This window comes from Pinus tabuliformis, chromosome 6, assembly GCF_031772625.1.
Source record: "Pinus tabuliformis cultivar Carrire ecotype Pingquan chromosome 6, CPIR1, whole genome shotgun sequence".
In the NCBI taxonomy this organism is placed as follows: domain Eukaryota; kingdom Viridiplantae; phylum Streptophyta; class Pinopsida; order Pinales; family Pinaceae; genus Pinus; species Pinus tabuliformis.
The window spans coordinates 1,774,154,187-1,774,176,258 of NC_142292.1; the positions used below are offsets into that span (position 1 = coordinate 1,774,154,187).

The 22,072-nt window shown below is 35.4% G+C and overlaps 1 protein-coding gene across 1 annotated transcript; it reads right to left on the minus strand.

Moving 5' to 3' along the window:
- Positions 1 to 1,905: 1,905 nt before the first annotated feature.
- Positions 1,906 to 3,573, minus strand: LOC149266060 (uncharacterized). Its single transcript, XM_089407001.1, has one exon. It carries the CDS (start codon positions 3,571 to 3,573, stop codon positions 1,906 to 1,908), a length of 1,668 nt encoding a protein of 555 aa, XP_089263127.1.
- Between the last annotated feature and the right edge of the window lie 18,499 nt (positions 3,574 to 22,072).

The following is a 22,072-nucleotide window of genomic DNA, read 5'->3' on the forward strand; positions in this document are numbered from 1 at the left end:
TTACTAGCAGAAGATGACTGTGAATTATTGTGACAACGAGCATTGTAATCCATACACAACCATGACCCTTGCTACCTTGACCATGTTTGAGCCCTTGAGCACATTGACTATGAGTAGAGTGTCCATGAGCATTGTAGCCATGAGAATCGTGACCACGAGCTCCTCGAACACCTTGAGCATTGTAGCCATGAGCATCACGACAGCGACTCCATCCAAAGGCACTTTGGGAACAAACACTACGACCATGACATCAACGACCCACCTCATGGTTATGCTTTCGACCAGGGTTGGAATTTGGATTTCTCTTTACCCATCATATATATACATTTTTTTTACGTTTTGGGTCCTTATGCTTCATGCCAAGAAACGTTATGTTTAAAAATTTTCCCTTCAGGAGTTATGTTCTCATAATAAATTAACCCTTCACCAATAAAGGCTTGATTAAAAATTACCTTTTAATAACATAATTATGTTAAAAATTGTCACATATTTATCATAAGGAACAAAACAAAATGACCATAACACACAAATGACTTGTTAAATCTTGTATTTTGATTTGAAATTACAGGGAACACTCATAATAAAATCTTTGGAACCTAAAATCAAATGTCTTTGACTGGACATGCCATAGCATTTGTATATATGAGATATGACTAAGGAGATTTATGGGACATATAAGATGACCAACATAGTAAAACTATTGAATGTTATCAATAAAAACTCAAAAGTAGATTAATTAATATGGTTTATGTTATGATTTACATAATCTAATATGTATTATTATATTGAAAGATAAAGTATACATTTTACCATATTTATTTTAGCATGTTTTGGGTCATGAGATCTACTTTAATATTAACAAGATTAAATGCATAGTATTTGAACCTTTTAAAGATTAAAAGACTAAACTTATAATAAATGGTTATTGCGGATTTTTTAACATCATGTTATAGGATTATGTTATGATTTCATCCATTATTACATTCTCAGAGAGAAAACACTTATAAGTATTAAATGTGATAAAACCATGCTCTGATCAAGTCCTTCCTTCTATTTATCACCAAAATTTAGTAAAATTATATATATATATATATATAACAACAAAGTCAATGTGTATGAAAGTAACATTAGATAAAATCATAACAAACTCACTCCAAAATGGCTCCATATAGTATCTAACTAGTTTATTTTTTAGGAAAAAGAATTTCATTGAAAATTGAAAATATATGGCACCCTAAAAGGACACAAGAGCATACCACCAATGTCTAGTTTTCAGAACCATCCAATAAGAGGAATACATTTGACAACAAATTATTAATTGATACATATACACAGTACTCAAAATGATGGTTTACTCCAAAATCCAGCTACACCAAACTAATGCCAAAACTTACAAGTTTCTAAATTCCATTGCTCTGATGATAATGAAAGCAATGAAATGCCTCAAGTTTCATGGAAGCTATGCATTAAAGCCAAACAAATAGGGGGATTGGATATATGTGAAAAATAATCTCCATGTATTTAAATGCATCTTGAGAAGCATAAAGGTAGAGAAGTTATGTCATAGTAGCAAAATGATCCAACCAAAACGCATCACATCTTTTACTACATTTTTCAAAAGGTTTGTAATATGTGGCCATTTTTCAACCTTGATGGCATTTTTTATGTGCCATCAACCTATAACAACAACACATGAAGAATATTTCAAATGATATCTTCAATTTCTTCTTCTGGCAACCATCATCCATGTAACTATTAATGCATGTATTCCACATCCCATCAATACAGAAAGAACATTAAAATTCCATATCATAAATATAAATATAGTAGAGGACAACAAAAGTAAAAAGAATTATGTGTAAATAAACTTTGTGCAAAGTAAAAAAACATGTAACTTAATAATTCTCACATGTCAAAAAGTCTTCTTTCCTTTGCACCTTGCCAAATCTCATAAACTCGTTCCCATTCCACCTCTATTGTGTTAGGACCTATTAATGGTATGTGCATCAATGCATTAAGTATGTTAATTGATAGTCTTGTTCTCATTATATCTTTGATTATATTTTTCTTAGAGAACCCTCGTTCACATGCAACAATGCTTGCTGGTATGACAAGCACTGCTTGCCATAATTTTAGCATATTTGGATACCTAGAGTGCCAATCTTCTATTTGAGAAAATACTTTCCATGCATCTTTCATTGAGAATATTTCTCCATTCAAATAAACCACATCAATAAATTGATATAATTCTCTTTTACAAGCTGCAATATCAAACATTGGTACATTTTCACCTTCATTACATGTTTTATGCTGCAAATGTGAAAAAAGTATTTCAAGCCAATGCTTTGCATTATTTTCTCTCACATAAATATCTGACGGATAATGACAAGGACTAAACAACCTTGCTACATTAAAAAGATGAAGATTTTGAAATCTTGAATTGAAACTCTCAATCAATCCCTGGACATAATTTCTTGTAAGTTGTATGCAACTCTCGAGGGAGCCATCAATGCAAGCTTCCATTGGTTGTGACAATTGTTCATCATGGATTGGAATATACAACAAATCATGTCTATGGATAGTCCCCTCTTTGTCAACATTTTCAAGGAAACCATCTTTAGAGTCTTTCAAAAATTTAGTAAGATGTACAACACCTTCTGCAAAAGAATCTAATCTACAAAAATATATTTTAAGAGTATTTAATGCATGGTCAATAGCTATTCCAAGCAATGTGACATCCACATTATCTTCTTGAAATTTTTTGTTTAGATTATTCAACTCCTTCAAAACATCAACAAGCATATTCAAACAAAATTGAACTGAAAAAATCCTTGCCTTATGATACCATGAATTCTTTCTTTCTTTTTTCCATAAACTCAAAATAGTAGGCATCAATGTAACTAGTCTTTCAACCACTTGACCCCTAGAGAGCCATCTAATCCCATGGATTTGAAGAACCTGCAAGGATTCTAATTCCATTATCTCTAATAAAGAAATGAGTTCATTATTTCTCTTTGCCGAATTTCCAACCCATGAGTATACCTTGTTTATTAGTTTCTCAACATACAATAACTCTGGAATCTCCTTTGAAGCATATGATCCTACAAGTTCTTCATGATGTGCAATGCAATGAGTACCAATAAGATTTGGTAGATCATTCTTTAGCAATGTGACAAATCCATTTTCACATCCAACCATAGATGATACACCATCAGTCGAAACTGCTATTAGTTTCTCATTTTTCAATTGCCTTGATTCCTTTAAATTAATGATGGTATCATATATAGTCTTTCCTTTTCCATCAGGAATAGTAATCATTCTCATAAATTGTGACGCTGGAGGGCCCAAACCTTTTAATTCTGTATATGTAGAATACAAAACAAGGTGTTGTTCCAAACCATTGTTTATACTTTCATCTAACATTATAGAGAAAAATGGATTATCTAACATTTTTCTAGCTTGCACCTCTTCAAGGTAATCTGATATAGAGTGAATAAATTCAGTGGCTTCTTTTCTATTTATGTAGGAAGAATACTCCACTCGAGAAGGCATATCAGGCGTCTGTAGATGCATTTAAAGGTGAAAAATATCTTCATAAGTAGAAATTGAAATATATTTCTATGCAATAAAATATGCTAAATTAATGGTGGTTATGACCCTTTCCTTATTAGCCTCACTTATAGCCACTATGTGTTCTGTAATGGGCTTTGCCAACCTTTTAGTTTCATACAAATTTCTTTGAGCTGATGTTTGATAAATAACATATTTTCCATGAGTTGTCACAACATCATATTGAATGGTATTACATCCATTTCCAATACCACATGGACCTTGAGCATTGTATTCCTCACAAATTTTTCACTTCATACGAGTCTTGTCATTTTCAAAATTGATACTATACACCCAAGGATGTTTTATTGTCCACTCTTCTCAAAATTCTCGTTTTGAGAAGGTCTTCCTCCTCGAACTACTAGATGCATAATTTTTTCCTTCCTTTTCATGGCTCAGAATTTCTAGATCAAAACTCTCCATCCATATCTTCATAAGTGTCGTCATTCAAATAGGTATATATGGAATATTTTTAACATTAGAAGTTTTTGATGTTTTAGAATATCCATAAAATTTGTCTATAGTTGATTGACCCTTCATTTTTGGAGGCATTTATAATGAAATAATTTACCTACATGCAAAACAATTACAATAAATTAACAATTTATAAAACTTACAAAAAAAAATTAACACATGTAGCTTAAAAGGTATTATCTATAAATAGACAATAATTATGAAGAAAAATTTAGTTTAGATTTAAGAAATAAATCATAGCTCTCCATCAAAAAAAACAAAAACAAAAACAAAACAAAAAAACAAAAAAAATAAAACAAAAGAAAGAAAACAAAACTAATTTAACATTTCATTGAACTCTAAAATAATATTTTGAGGTTTAAATTGTCTTTAAGCTTTCAGAAACATACAAAAAAATACAAATATAGACTTTCATTAGCTAATTTTAAACCATACTTAAATCATAAGGATGGAATAAAGAGCGAAGGATTGGTAGTCATTACATAAGTAAAGATGCCATTTTAATAAGGTGTTATTAATAAAAAATAGCACCCTCAAATGTGTCAGTGATCACCCTTAGATGATGAGTAATATTTATTCTATATGATTTTATATGATAATGTGTTGATTGTTTAGTTCTACACTGTTAATTTTAGGATAACAATGGTATGTTCTATACGTAGAGAAATTTTACTTCAATTTATTTATTAGCCCAATATCAATATCCAGTTTAGAAATCACATCAACATGATAGTAAAATGTAGATAGAACATAAATAATAATAGTAGAAGACTAGCCAAGACAAGAGGACACAAGATATGGCACCAGCCAGGGACGAACCCCAATGTGGGGAAACCCTTAATCAATTCTTCTTATAATTATTTAGAAGTTTAGTAGAGAGAGAGAAAGTACAATGTATAATATTCACTTGTCCAATTATAGTGAAAATATGATCAATCAAACAACAAAAACAGAAATCCGTAACCAGAAAGTCAACGTTGGTGAACAGGGAAGATTTCTTCCTCAATGTAGCTCGGTCATACCCAGTCAACTTCAGCCTCCGACATCAAGTCTAATTAGACCAAAACAATCTGAAAAAAGTCCAGTCAAAATCGGTCAACAAAAGAAACGCTGCAGTCAGCCCTAATACAATCAACGTTGGTCAAATAAAAGGTCATAGTGCCTCAGTTTTTGTGCCCAAAACTACGACTTGCTAAGAACAAATTTCTCCACCCAAAAACGCACCAAAACATGTCAACTCTCGGTCAACACAATTCAAAACAACTTCTGTAATTTTCGGTCAAATTTGGTCAACGACTAGAACAAAAAAACCCTTCCTTTCCTTCGCACGTGTGGAGAGAAGCTTTTGATTTTCGTACCCAATCAATGAAGGAAAGAGAAGATGTGAGAGAGTGAAGTGTGTCCAACTGAGGAGGAGGCATCATGTATTTATAGGAAAACGTTGAGGATGAATAGACATGATTGTTGGGCTTCTGAGCCTACATGAGTTTGTTGGTCGACCTTGACATTTTGTCCATAATAAAATTAAATTCATAATTTCATTTGTACATGTCAGAATGAGATGATATTTAGATCAATCCTACACCTCTCAAAGAGAGGAATCCAAGAAAATATGAGTTGTCTAATGTGAAGTTTGGCCCTGGTTGCCAAATTTAACACTCCCTCTCAACTAGGAAGAAATTCACCTTCCAAATTGTCTGACAACCTGTACCATCACTGTCTCTTCTCTTCTCTACTATGAAAAAAAAGGAAATGATCGAGAATGTATCATACCATTACCCAATGACCTTAAGTCAGTCTCCAATAATAAAGAGTGTGTCATACCACTCTTAACCGACTTGAAGTCAACTTCCATTGATCCTAGATCAATATCAACATCCTATCATAAGGAGAACAGTAGTACATGATGCATCCATCGATAGTAGTATGGTCCCTATCCTCATTTCCCTACTCATTGGCTAGATGAGAGGTACTTCCGATGAGTCCCAGACTGAATGGGTAGGATGTGTAGGTAGGAGAAGGTGAACCACTCATCTTGCTCATATGCCATAGGAGAAGGTGAACCACTCATCCTATGCATATGCCACCATACGGTATCATAGGGGAATGTGAACCACTCACCCTGTACATCGCACACCAATAGGGGAAGGCCAACCACTCACCCTATGGTCACTTATCGCTCCAAGAAGTAGCCCAAGCCCCCCTAAGCTCCCAGAGCTCAACATCCACCTCATACAGGACCCTCATAAGAGGGTATCTCCATGACTCCAAGTCATTCACTGAAGGTTATGAATTTTACCTTCCCCAGGGGCTTCATAAGAATATTGGTGACCTGATCATCAGTCCCAACGTGTTGGAGCCTTATTGCTCCCCATTGTACCATATCCCTGATAAAGTGGTACCTGATATCAATATACTTAGAACGGTCATGAAACACAGGATTCTCTAAAAGACGAATCCCACTCGAGTTGTCATAGAAGATCACGGCGATATCTAGCACATGTCCAAATAGCTCACTAAATATATTCCTCAACCAAACAATTTCACAGGAGGCCAAACTAGTAGAAATGTATTCATCCTCAGTGGTGCTCAAGGAAACTGACTTCTGCTTCCTGCTCATCCATGATATCAAAGCAGAACCTAGAGAGAAGCAACATCCAGATGTGCATTTACGATCCACCACAATGCCAACCCAATCTGCATCAGAGTAACCATGGAGCCTCACATTACTGACAATGTATCTCAGTCCATAAGTGATTGTGCCCCGAAGATATCTCAAGAGATTCTTGGCAGTAATCCAATGTATGTGATGATGCTCGACCATAAACTGGCTCAATGTATTCACAGCAAAACATATGTCTAGATGGGAGTTCACTAAGAACATAAACCCCCCCACGAGTTGATGATACTCAAAAGGATTTCCCAAATCGATCCCAACAACAATTCCGCATAACTTCTTGAATTTAAGTTCCATCGGAGTAGTCATAGATTTGCAACCCACCATCCCAAATCTTTCAAGTATATTCACAATATATTTTCCTTCGAAAAGGAAAATCTCCCCTGTCTTTTACCAGACTTCCAACCCTAGGAAGTAATGCATCAATCCTAGGTCCTCATCTCGAATTTAGAATCCAACTCCCTCTTACATTGATGAATAAGAGGGTCTGCACCTGCCAAAAAGAGATTGTCCACATAGAGTACCAATATTATAGGTTTATCATTCTCAACCTTAAAGTAAAGGTTTGGATCAGCTTCACTTCTTGTAAATCCCAGCTTCATTAGATAGTTATTGATCCTCTCATACCAATCTCGGGGTGCTTACTTCAACCTATAGAGGGATTTGTTCAACCTACATACATGTGACTGACAATATTGAACTTTAAACCCCTCAGGTTGTTCTACATAGACTTCCTCCTTAAGTGAACCATGCAACAAGGAAGTATTTACATCCATTTGATGAATATTCCATCCTTGCGAGGCAATAAGGGCTATAATCGAATGGATGGTGGTGTAGCAGGTAACTGGTGCAAATATCTCATCATAATTTGCACCTTCCTTTAAGAGAATCCTTGAGCAACGAATCTAACCTTGAACTTTTCAGCACTTCCATCAGCTCCATGCTTCATCTTGAAGAGCCATTTCGAGGTGACAACAAATTTTTCATTGTATCTAAGAACAACATCCCATACATCATTCTTCTTAATCGACTCATACTCTCCAAACTTGGCGTTTGGCAGCTTCTTCGAATGTGCAAGGCTAAGATTGAACAATGGTGCTCATAGCAGTTAAGTACCCTTGGTACCTATTAGGCTTCTTTCTTTCACGAAATGTCCCCCTACGTGCAACATGTCTGTCTGCATCTTCAAGAGTCTCCCTAAGCCGTGAGGGTCTCCATTTCATGAGGGGGTGGATCAATGGGATCCATTGTTCCTCAACATCAGGCATCTGATCATCCTGCGGTTCTCCCTACTTTCCGAAATTTGCTTCTTTTCCCTTCCTTGGAAGAGGAAGGTTAATAATCTTCCCAAGGGAAACATCCTCATTGAAAGTGACATCATGACTTATCTCCACTTCTCTTTGACCAGGCACATAGATTCTATATGCATTAGAAGTTTCATTGTAGCCCACAAATGTTCCTTTCTTCCTAGAAGCATCCAATTTCCTTGCATTTTCTTTCGGCACATGAAAATATAAAGGGCTACCAAAAATTATAAAGTGAGAAACATTGGGTTTATTACCAGTGAAAACTTCTTTGGGGGTTTTGGAATCCAATGCTTGATGAGGGAATATATTTTGAACATACACGGTGGTGTTTGTAGCTTCGACTCATAAGAACTTCGAAAGGCTTTGATCATGAAGCATGGCACAGGTGGCTTCTACGATAGAACGGTTCTTCCTTTCAACAACGCCATTTTGCTCAGGAGTATATGCAGTAGTAATCTCCCTCTTAATGCCAACTTCTCTACAATAAACTTTGAACTTATTTGATTCATATTCAGTTCCATTATCAGTCCTCAATATTTTGATCTTCTTCCTGGTTTTATTTTTGACCAAAGATTTGAAAGAAAGAAACCATGAGAATAATTCATTCTTCTTCTTCAAGAAATATATCCAAGTCTTTTGAGATAAATCATCTATAAAGGTTGCATAATATAAGTATCCTCCCAATGAGTTCACTGACATTGCCCCAGATAGATCAGAATGAATCAATTGCAATATGCCAGTAGTCTTGATATCACTTGAGGGGAATGGTCCCCTTGTATATTTTCTTTCGACACACCCCTAACAAAAACCTTCATGTTCTACTTTAAATTCGAGCATACCTGTCACCATCTTCCTTGTATTGGGTAGAGCCTTATAATGTATACATGTCGCAAAACATAGCTTGATATAGGTTATCAACCTTGAAGCCAAGTGTAAATGCATATTTGAATGCCAGCTTAAATCCTTTGTCCTCCATCACTAAGATAGATACCAGTTCTTCTTTAGATCAGGTACATATAGTACTTCTTGTAGATGAATGGTGTTACCCTGATTCAATTGAAGAGTAAAATTCCTAGCTCCCTTCACGAAATAGGTGGCATTGTCTCCAAGGATAATTTCTAAATTTGTATCCCTTTCAATCAGATTTGAAAGAGCTTCCTTATACCCATTGAAGTGCCTTGAGGCACCACTATCAATCAACCAATTTCCCAAAGTGTCCGGAGGAGATGCAGTAGAAAGGGAAGATATAAGATAGAATTATTTTTGCTTGTTATCAATAACATTAGATTCATCATACCTAGTGTTTCTTGATCTCTTAGGAGGGTGACGATTTCCTTGATGAGAAGCGGGAGCATTCCTTTTTTCTTGGTTGTTGAATCTTTCATTCCTTTGATTGTAGCTGCCCCTGAAATTGTTGTTGTTATGGTTGTCATCGTCATGAGGTCTATCCCTTCTATTAGGATACTCACTGGCATAGTGAGCAAACTTGTTGCAAATGAAGCATCTTCCCTTCCTTCCATTTTTGAAACCCGACCTTCCTTGACATTTCTTCTTTGAACCTACATTGTTCTTCTTTTTAGCATGAGCAGAGAATGCAATAGGATCATTCCTATTTGAAGGCATATCTAGTTCCATCATCCTTTTTTCTTCTTGAGAGCATCTCGTCAGCAATTATTCAAAACATGGAATCCTGCCGTTATTAAGAATAGTAGTGTTGAACACCTGCTATTCAAGAGGGGGTCCTCCAAGGGCAATAAGGGTAAGCTCCCTATAAGAAATAACTTCTCCAATTGAAAGAAGATCCATTTTTATCTCAGTAACCCTCATGAAGTAGGATTGAATATCTTCATTTCTTCCTTTTATTTATATCCTTTAGCTTGTTCTTGAGAAAAATAATTTGATTTTCATTGCTAGATTTGAACATGCCAACCAACTTGTCATATATCTCCTTTGAAGTGTTCAATTCGGAAATGTAAGCAACTAAATGCTTATGAATAGAATCCCCAATGATCTTCTTGGATTTGACTTCACCCTTCTTGTATTTGGTTTTGGCAGTAGTCGGTGCATTAGAAGGAGGTTCCGAAATCTTTCCTTGCACATAATCCATCACATTTTTCTCTTCTAATGTCAAATCAAGAGACATCTTAAATTCATGATAATCAGACTTATCATGAAGCTTATCATCAAACTTGAGATAGGATGTGGAAGCCATTGAATCTTGTCTATGATCAATGATGTCTCTTCTCACTCTTTCTTGGGCTTTGTCTTCACCTCAACTCTGATTCTATGTTAAGTTTAGGATAACAATGGTATGTTCTATGCTTAGAGCAATTTTACTTCAATTTCTTTACTAGCCCAATATCAATATTCAGTGCAGTAATCACATCAACATGATAATAAAATGCAGATAGAACATAAACAATAATAGTAGAAGACTAGCGAAGACAAGAGGACACAAGATATGGCACAAGCTAGGGACAAACACCAATGTGGGGAAACCCTTGATCAATTCTTCTTATAATTCTTCAAAATTTCGGCAGAGAGAGAGTACAATGTATAATATTCACTTGTCTAATTGCATTGAAAATCTGATCAGTCAAACAACAGAAACATAAAACCCTAACCAGAAAGTCAATGTTGGTCAACAGGTCAGATTTCTTCCTCAATTCAGCTCGGTCATACCCAGTCAACTTCGGCCTCCAACAATAAGTCTAATCATCCCAAAACAATCTAAAGAAGTCTAGTCAAAACTGGTCAACACAAGTCAGTCGTAGTACAGTCAACGCTAGTCAAACAGGTCAAATTGCTTTGGTATTCATGCCTGGAATTGTGGCCTGCTAAGACAAAATTCCTCCACCCAAAACCGCACCAAAACAGGTCAATGCAAGTCAAAATAGTTTTTTCAATTTTCGGTCAAATTTGGTCAACAATTAGAACAAAAAAACCCTTCCTTTCCTTCGCACGTCTGGAGAGCAGCATCTGATTTTCATACCCAATCAATGAAGGAGAGAGAAGATGTGAGAGAGTTAAGTGTGTCCAAATGAGGAGGAGGCATCATGTATTTATAGGCAAACATTAAGAATGAATAGATGTGACTGTTGGGCTTCTGAGCCTACATGAGTTTACTAATCGACCTTGACAATTTGTCCATAATCAAAAATAAATTCATATTTTCATTTGTACATGTCAGAATGGGATGATCTTTAGATCAATCCTACACCTACCAGAGAGAGGAATCCAAGAAAAATATGAGTTGCCTCATATGAGTTGTCCAATGTGAAGTTTGTCCCTAGTTGACAAATTTAACATGCATATAACATTATATATCTTAAGGTGAAGTTATGGTCATATTTTAACCAAAGAGGTGTAGTTTAGTTGTAGTAAGTGAAGGTTATTCAAGCTACTACCACCAAGGTGGGGAAATGCCACATGATCAAAGATGATAAAAAGAAAAATTTCAGGCAAGACTCTTAGGTTTGTGACATAAGATCTCACCTTAACCACGTTTCTAGGACCTACTAAGTAATTTTTTAGATGATAATAACAATTCTATTCTATAAATAATCCTTGAATATATATTCAATCCTTTATTATTATAACATTCCTCAATAAACATATACATATTTTGCATGCACACTAACATATCAATCATCTATATAAACCATAGTGGGAAGAAGATCCATAATAAAGGGCCTTATGTGATTCCATTATAGAAAAACTAACAAATACATTATCTCTCTTACAACATACCATTAGGTTTCCCATACAACAAAAAAATCTACAACAACTCAAGACAATCTAGAACTATCAACTAATAATTATTTAATCAACCCTTTTCCCTAAAATTTGAAGGTCTTGTATAATTTTCTATCCATCTACATCGTTAACCATATAAAAACCCTAACTTGAATAACATATATGGCTTGCCATCATTATCATGTATTGTAGAGTTGAGCAAGCATATTGACCCATTGTGTCTGATGATGCCTGTGATATTTGAGGAATTAAGTATGTGCACCAATGCATTAGAGTGGGTAGATGATTGGCCAAGTGACTGGTAGATCCACTAGTTGGAATCACTGGGATGGATTTTTTCTTGGATTTGCAACTTTTCGTGGAGGAATCATCCACATCTTTATTGAGATTATGGAGAACATGGAAATATGTTATTGAAGAGAACCCTTTTGTTGCTTTCATAATTCTATTCATATTAAGGCTTTTTAACGTTTTTTCCCTTAGAAAAGAGCCCTTTACCAAATGTTGAATAAGAAGGAGAGAGTCTTCCAAAACAATTAGAGAAGTTATATGTTTTTACTTGGCTAACTGAATCCCTTGGTAAAGGGCATAACCTTGACCTTGGTTGTTTGTCATGCATCCTAAGCCCCACAAATACTATGCAACTTTAACTTCGCCATAAAGTACTATAACTTAAGTACAAATGGACAATGCCCTTGAGTTGTAGACCAATTGGTTTGTGCGGGGTTTAGTCATGGGAGGAGTTGAAGATAGAAGCCACATTAGGGGAATTTCACTTCCCATTATGGATGGATTAGTACTAGCCTCAGCCTAGGCTCAACCTAGTCACAAAAAAAAATTACAAATTGGAAACCAACACATTAAAAATATTATTGAAAAATGCATGTTTTTATTATGATCATTCAAATTTCATACATACAGATAAACACATTGCTTAAATTTAATTTTGTTATTTATATATATGTGTGTGTGTGTGTGTGTGTGTGTGTGTGTGTGTGTGTGTGCGTGTGTGTGTGTGCGTGTGAAGTTTGAAATTGGTGAGGCTATATCATGGTCATGTCCAATAATAACACCCTAATAAGAATGCCTTAACAACACCATTTATCCAATACCCGTGAACATTTTGTTTTATATTTTCAAATATCCCTTGTATTACATTTTTATTAAAAAAATTCATTGTGAAAGAACCATAACATAATTTTCTTTAATTAATTAATTAATTAATTAATTATATATATATATATATATATATATATGAATATCAAATTACTATATGAAATTCTTTGTTTATAGAATAACAAATTTTCTCTCCTATTAAAATTTATAAAAATGTATATAGTTTATTTTTTTCTAAACTTAATTTATGGTATTTTAGAAAAAAATATATTGATCCCGGTGGATGTTGGTGGCCACCCACCTATCCCACTTGGACCTCCACAACTATATCTTCCAATTTTTCAGTTTCCTTATTTGTAGCACAGTTTACTATTTTTAGCAGTTTTTGGTGTCCTGAACTTCCGAAGCCATTTTGAGGCCCTAAACAACGTTTTTTGGGAAAACTGGGAGCAACATGGGACCATGGACTAATGTTGCTCATCTCAAAGTATTAGTCCTCGGATAGATCTTTCTAACGAGGTATTGTGCGCGTCAAACAGAGATCGTATTCCAAAGTTACGACCCAGGGAAGTTGATGTACCAATTTACCCAAAGTAACAATAACAACACGAGGCCTTGATTCATACACAACATGTCGCTTCCACAAGTATGGTTGGCCTAATAATAAATCACAAACATCAAAGGGGGCAACGTCACATAATACCTCATCCGTGAAGGGCTTGATGTTATATGGAAGGCGACACTGCTGGCTCACGCGAAGATCTAGTCCTTGGTGAAGCCACCTGATGGTGTACAGTTGTGGATGTGTTGTGGTCGGTAAGCCCAACCGCTTCACAACCTCTGCTGAAATGAGGTTCTTTTGGCTCTCGTTGTCGATAATGAACTATAGCGTGGAGCCCTTTACCCACATCTGGGAGTGGAAGAGGCGCTCCTTCTCCTCTGTATCTTCGGGTTCCTCCTTCTGTACCTTCATGGTGGCAATAGTGGCGTTGGGCTCTGCATCAATAATCTGCTTCCCTTTGTCATTCCCCCTGTTGGGTTCTGACTTAGAGTCAGAACATGCATCTGATTTGGAAACCTTTAGCTCGGCCACCTATCACTGCTTGGCCCAACACTCACTTGTGTTGTGAGTGGAGCTCTTATAGAACTCACACCACTTTTGCGTGTCCTTTTTCGACTTCACAGCGCTGTTCTTTGCTTGCGACTTTGGCGGGTTGTCTTGGGCCGCCCAACCTTGGCTTTTTCCTTTGTTTTGCAATTTGGGGGCACCTTTCCCTTGCTTTGGATTCGCAGATCCAAAGTCTCGCTTCTTCTGTTTAAAATTTTGTTCGATCTTAACGGCATATTGGTATGCCGTGCCGAGTGAGGGGATGTTCAGGAATTCTATTTCATCCTAGATGTACCTGTGCAGGCAACCGTGGTATTTGAGTACCAAATGATGCCTTGAATATTTGATACTCAACTCTGTGCAAAGGGTATGGAAAATATTAGTAAACTCTGGCACGTCTTGGTCCCTTCCCTGCCGCAGCGTGGTCCACTTTATGTACTGATCCTCATAGCTTCTGACAGGGTAGTATTGCTTCTTGATGGCAACGCAGAAAGAATTCCAAGTGGGTGTGACTGAAAACAGTGAGTCCCTACTTTCATCCTTCTGCTTGCAGTAGGTTTCCCACTAGTCCTTGACGTGGGGGACGACTTTGAGAAGAGCGAAAGTAATCTTTTCCCGGTCGGAAAAATCATGAACAAAAAAAAATACCCTTTGAGCAGTTTTAACCATTTATCTACGGCATCTGCATCTATCTGACCCTCAAATATGGGAATGTCAAAGTTAACTTGTACCTTAAAGGGTGTGGCACTTCCAGAGTAGCTGTTGGAAGTAGATGTGTTGCCCCTGGGTAGTCGTTGAAGGATCTAGGCAAAGTTGTCCATCATCGCGTTCCTTTGTCCCTCGAGGGCCTCTTCGAGCAAGATTTTGATAGGATCTCCCACCCTCTCGTCCTTCTTTTCATTCGCCATGGGAGGCCATTGAGATTTGCGAGGCTGGTCTTGCAAAGGTTCGACCAGTTCATGCCCTAACTCCTTATATCCCGACCTTGTTGGGGACATGCAAAGAAAGACAGAGAAAGAGCAGACCACTCTGATACCACTACTGCAGAAGTATTTCTATTGGCCAAATATTTGATAGGATGTCGAGAAGTACATTAGATCCTACACTGCTTGTGGCATTGCCAAACTGACCATTAAGAAGCAAGGCCTATATACCCCTCTACCTACCCCTAATCGACCTTGGGAATCTATCTCCATGGATTACATGTCAAGCCTTCCTTCTATTAAGCATGGAAAAGACTGTGTTTTTGTGGTCGTCGACAGGTTCTCGAAGATGGCCATTATGGCAGCTTGCAAGAAGAATATCACAACAAAAGCCACTGCTAAACTCTTCTTTGAACGAGTATGGGTACACTTTGGGATCCCACAGCCTATCATCTCAGATCGGGACAGCAGGTTCCTTAGTACATTTTGGTCCAGTCTCTGGTCAATGCTGGACACCAAACTCACTAAGTCCACAGCCTTCCATCCCCAAACTGATGGCTAGATAGAGGTTGTCAATAGGATGATCGTACACATTCTGCGCATGTACAACTCAAAGCATCCATGCACATGGGATGAGAGCCTCCCCTATGTTCAGCACAGCTATAACCGGGCTCTCCACAGCTCGACTGGCCACAACCCTTTTCAGGTGGGCTTGGGATTCCAGCCACTATGTCCCATTGATGTGGCCATGCCATTTGTAGCTACTCAGGCATATTCGGCTCATGTTCAGTCCGAAACAGATAAGACAAACAGCTTCATTGAGCACATCCAACATATCAGCCAATAGGTCCATGACATTCTAGAGAAATCAAATGCCAAATACAAGCAGCGGCATGATCAACATTGAGTGCCACAAAAGTTTTAGTTGGGCAACAAGGTCTAGTTGCATTTGCAAAAGGAACGCCTTACCGGAGCCTATCGAAAACCTAGACCACTCCGATATGGTCCTTACACCATTACCAAGGTTGTGGGAGACAATTCATTTGAGCTCAGCGTTCCCCCATTCCTTAGCCTGCACCCAGTGTTCAATGTGGACTGCCTTCGGCCATACTTTCCACCATTACTAGACACATCCGACATTGCAGAACAAATCACACCAACAGAGTTAAATCCAGATTGCATGGAACAAGATGCAAGTGATCGGATCATGGACATACAAATCAAGCACACTCGCCAGCAACAGATCCAATTGTATCGAGTTGTCAATCAGGCCAACTCCTTCACCAAGGCAAGTGATTCACCAGGGACCAAGTTCAGCAGAAGTTTCCTCATCTCATGGAGGAACTCAACACAATGGGAAGCATTGCTTCTTAAGGGGGGAGGAATGATCCAGGTGGATGTTGTTGGCCACCCACCTATCCCACTTGGACCTCCACAATTGTCTCTTTCAGTTTTTCAATTTCCTTATTTGTAGCACAATTGACTATTTTTAGAAGTGTTTTGGGTCTTGAATTTCCGGAGCCGTTTTGAGGCCCTCAATGATGTTTTTTGGGAAAACTAGGAGCAACATGGAACAATGGACATATATAGTATTAGTCCTCAGATAGATCTTTCTAACGAGGTATTGTGCGTGTCAAACGAAGATCATATGCCAAAGTTACGACCTCGGGAAGTTGATGTACTAATTTACCCAAAACGAGGCTCATAGTTTGGCGCTTCATCTTCTAGGGTTAGGTTTTTGGATGTTTAGGGCTTTCTATTGTTTCTCAACAATAAATAGGCCTTTGAGCCTCATTGTAAGACAGTTCAGAGGCATGTAGCTGCCACATCTCTTCTCAGAGATAAGCTACCATCGCCCTAGCTAGTTTGTTTCCATTTCTGTTTGTAAGCATATTTTAGTTACAGTAATGTAATGAAGTATTATTTCTGTTGCATCTCTATATAAATAGTTATCTCTGTAATTTGTTGTATTCCTATTTAAATCTAGATAATATATATTCTTAAATAATATATATATATATATCTTTTACATATAAAAATATTAATAACTTGAATTTAAATTAATTTGATTAATTTTTCATATAATTTATTTACAAATTTTTAATAATATATTAAAATATTATATATATATATATATATATATATATAATTGATTTAAAAATGATGAGACTAAGAAGGCAATTAATTCTAGATATTTGTGGAAGTTTAGTTTAAAAAATAAAAAATAAAATAAAATAAAGTTCCATTATTTATTAAAGTGTTTGAATTATTATATTTTCCTTGGCCTTTAAGAAAATAAATATTAAAAGTTATTGTAAAAAGAATATTCATTTAAGTGTATTATTTAGATTTCATAAGTTAAACTATAACCTAAAAAACAATTACTATGGAATATTAGCTATGGCCGAATATTTTAAATCAAATTTATAACATTAATTTTATACAAAATAAAATTACTTAAAATTTTAAATTCATTTATACAGTTTAATAATTAAATATAACAATATCATCAAAAAAGTTATTTTAAAAAATCCTATATTTACGACTCACAAATATACAATTTATTACGCACTAGTTCTATTTTCCAGGTAATTATAGTATTTTTATGCATAAAATTATAATATGTTTTTTATATATGTGCTGTGAGTAGAGAATTTCTTTCCCACTAATTCTATTTTCCATGTAATTATAGTATTTTTAGACGTAAAATTAGAATATGTTTTTTTATATTTGTGGAAAGCACGATATACTGTTTTTTATTTTGGTATTTTTTTTTTTTTTACTTTCAACTAATTTTGAAACTTTAAATAGATTTTACAAAGTGAATTAAAATTGTGAAAAATAAATAAATATTAAATTAAATATTTTGAAAATCAAAAATAAATTTTGAATTTTTTTAAATTTAAATATAATTAATATATTTATTTGAAATAGATAATTTTATAGTGTTTAAAATTGAATTATCAGATAAAAAATAAAAAAATATTGTATTGAAGTGTCATAACATTTAATATTGAGTACACTTATTAAATCTAAATATTTATGAAAATGAATTGTCATTATATAAAGTACCAAACCAAGTATCATAAAACCAAGTGCCATAACATTTAATAACGAATACACTTATCAAATCTAAATATTTATGCTTAATAATTTATTTTTATATCTAACTTTTTAAATGTTTATTTTTACTATATATTTTACTAATAAAAATATGCAAGACAATAAATATAGTCATTCATATTATATTATATTATTTATAGATTGATAGTCTAGAATTTTTTAATTAATAATTAGATAATGAATTTGATATAAAATAAATAACCACCTATTTGTTAGTCATAATATTCATTTAAATTAATTTATTTCCATAAACTATTTAAATTTATTTTTAAATATGATTTATTTATTTAGAACATATTTAATTTAAAAAAAAAAAATTAATTTATTTGTTTTTTTTATATGAAAAATATTCACAGTGCATTTCAAAATTTATATATTTTTAATTTTTAATATTCTTTTATATAATAATAATTTAATTTTAAGATATATAAATATGATATTATATATAAGGCTATTTTAAATTAGGTTCATTATTATTATATGTCATATTTTATATACATGGTTTAAGAATTAGTCATATTTTATATACATGGTTTAAGAGGTTTTTAACTCTGTAAACATTTAATTTTTAAATTAATGATAAATTATTTTTTAGATTAAAAAACCAATATTAAACCGTAAAACTACATATTACACTTATTTTATCATAAAATCCTATTTAGACTTTAAAAAAACTCTGGGAATGCATGCAGAGGAATAGTGGTAGGCGAGGAGTAGTATTAAAGGCAACCATGTCTGGTCGTTAACTTTTACAGAGCACTTACGAAAAGTAACATACAACCGGACATATTCGCGTGTTCACTGCTCAGAAAAACAAAACCATTGGAAAGCGTGTAATAGGGGATAAATATCAACACTCTTAGTTGGTAATGTGTATTTTAACTTAAAATAAATAATAAATAGATAAAAGAATGTATCTAGTTTTTTTAATATTTATTTTAATTTATTTGCTAAATTAATAATAAATAGATAACTTTTTTGTGAGAACACGGGCAAATTATGAGGAGGAGTTGCAGCTAAGGGTTTGAGTTAGGGCTTGGCGTAGGGCTTGGCACTGGTAACCATGTCGAGTCGTGGAGGAGGGAGTTATGCTCCTTTTTATAGCCAAATAACCGCGAACAAAAACAAGGAAATTGATCTGCATTGCTTCAAGAAACCAACAAAGGTGACAACTGAGGATACAGGAAATACCGAACCTCACGAACAGAGAGTGAATCATGAGGAAGATAGCAGGGAGAAGAGAAAAGAGGGCAACAGTCAGAAATTTGCACCTTTAAGGGCGACAGGTGTCTATAAACCCAAGTCGACCATTACTCCTCGGATTGTTTTAAGTGACCCAACGCTACATGTACACAAAGATCACATGACGGAACACGCTATCATATGCAAATTTATGGGGATGGCCAATGGAGAAGGCCTTACATGCATGGATAAAGAACCACTGGAAACTTAAGGGGGAAATAAACCTTCACCTTGGATCCAAGGGTTTCTTTACGGTGGTGTTCACGAGCTTAGAAGATAAAGACAGAGTGTTTGAGGGATGACCCTATTTCTACGTTGTTGTAGGCCTTTACATGCGACCATGGGTGATGAACTTTGTCCCAGAAGGAGAAACGTTCACCTCAGTATCGATATGGATACGAATTTACTCCCTTCCTTTAGATTATTGGCTGCCGAAGTCTTTAAAGGCTATCGGCAATAAACTAAGGCATTTTATAAACATATTAGATGTGACATTAAGAGGCAAATACACTTCCTTCGCTCGGATCTGTGTGGAAATGGACCTATCTGGGGCACTCCCAGACGAGATCATTTTAGAAGTCTATGATGAAGAATGGGTGTAGACGGTGGATTATGAGCACGTCCCATTTAGATGTTGTAAGTGCCATGAACACGAGCACCTTTACAGAGACTGCCCATTCAATAAACTGGAAAGCAACAAAAAAACCACCACAAGTAAAGATCCCGAGGGTTTCACCAAGGTGGGGGGTAAGGGGAAAGGAGGAAAGCGGAACCTAAAGAAAATCAACGAGGATGGACAACTGAGCCACAATAGTTTCAAAATCTTAGAAGAAGATATAGGAAACAATGGGGAAAACCAGAAATTGGAAACTAAAACCAATGAGAAGGATAGGGATACTAGCATGGAGGACATACCAGAGAATAGCTAGCAACAGGATGATCCACTAAGCATTGTGGAGCTCAGCAGGGACCATGAGATGACCCCAAGTGAGGCAGGAACGGAGGATTATGAACTACAGGAGATTCTTGAGAAGGAAAACTTGGATCTGGAAAAGTTTCTGAAGCAGGGTATTACCAAAGGAGTTGACTCTGTTCCAAAAGAGGAGTTTGATAGGGTTCAACAACTCTTCCTATGGCGATCACAATCGAAGAGTTCTGGGGTCAAAAGAAACCATGACAGCCATGAAAATAGAGGGATGAAGACAATGGAGGAAATACAGGGGCACTCTTCCAAGAACCCGAGTAGGAAAAGAGGAAGGAAAAGACGGAATGAGTTGCTGACAGAATGTGGAAAACTCATGATCAACCTAGGTAAGATGAAAGATCTCACCAGTTACTCTTTTATAAACCTATCTTAATGAAGTTTACAACATGGAATATTAGGGGCCTAGGAAGCAAAAGGAAACAAAGAAATCTCAGCAATAGAATAAAAGAAGAAAAATTGGACATGGTTTTCATTCAAGAAACAAAGTGGTCAATGGATAAAATTAGAGAAATCCATAGCAAATGGTTAAGCAGGTATGAGTATCTAGAGGTTAAGGCAGACAACTCAGCAGGAGGGTTTCTAATGCTTTGGGATCCCCAAAAACTTGGAATATTGGATGCGGAAGCGTCCAGGAACTATCTTTTGCTAGTAGTACAACTTGTGGGTGATAAGGCAATTTACATGATCATAAATGTCTACAGACCTCAAAAACTAGAAGACAACTCAAGCTTCTCACTTCCCTTGAGGAGCTAAGAGAGAGACATCCTGACATGCCCTAGATTCTGGTAGGATATTTCAATATGATCAAGTCTCTTACAGAAAAAAAAAAAGGTGGCACCAGAACACTAAGTAGAGACTCCACTCCCTTTCAGAACTTTATAAATAACATGAGATTAGTGGATGCTAAAACATTAAATGGCGCTTTCACTTGGAACAATAAGAGAGAAGGGGCTTCTCAAGTTGCCTCTAAACTGGATAGATTCTTGATCTCAGAGGACCTATTTCTCATGAGCCCTGACTGTCAACTTTTATTCTTCCATATGGAGGTTCAGACCACTGACCTTTTAAGTTTGAAAATATCTATCTCTCTCACGCTAACTTCACTAACAATAGGGAAAATTTTAAGAACCCCCCCTAAATTTATAAATATAATAAATGGGCGAATCTCCATGGTATATAGGAAAAATGGAAGGCGATTTTATCAATAATATAATATGTATATATAATTTTTTGGCGAATCTCTCACCAGGCATGGCGAATATTTTACTCAATTATAAAATCTTGTAAGATCTTGGCGAGTCTTTCACTAGATAATAAAAATTTGTAAAGTCCTAGTGAATCTTAGCATAGGCTACATGCTGGTTTAATTCCCCCATTTAAATAGGCTACATTCGTGAATACCATGGGTCAATACCATGTGCCATTTTTATTTTTATTAATTCTAATATTAGGGTTAGTAATGGTTTTTTGCATGGTATTAATAACAATCTAGTCCATGGTATTTGTCCCATAGTATTTTGGCCATAGGTTTCACCTAAATATAACCCATTTTTTGAGTGTTCGTAAATATAAGGTGACTTATGGAGTAAATATAAAAAAATGTTTTATTTGTTTACCATACCTATCATTTATTTATATTTTTATTAATTTACCATACCTCTTTTAAAAATATGATATTTGACCCATAGGATTCACTTAAATAAAACCTCTTTCTTGAGCCTTCATAAATAGAACGAGAGTTATGGACTAATT

Coding starts and splice junctions, on each gene's coding strand:
- LOC149266060 (XM_089407001.1), bottom strand. CDS start 3,573: ATGCATCTACAGACGCCTGATATGCCTTCTCGAGTGGAGTATTCTTCC.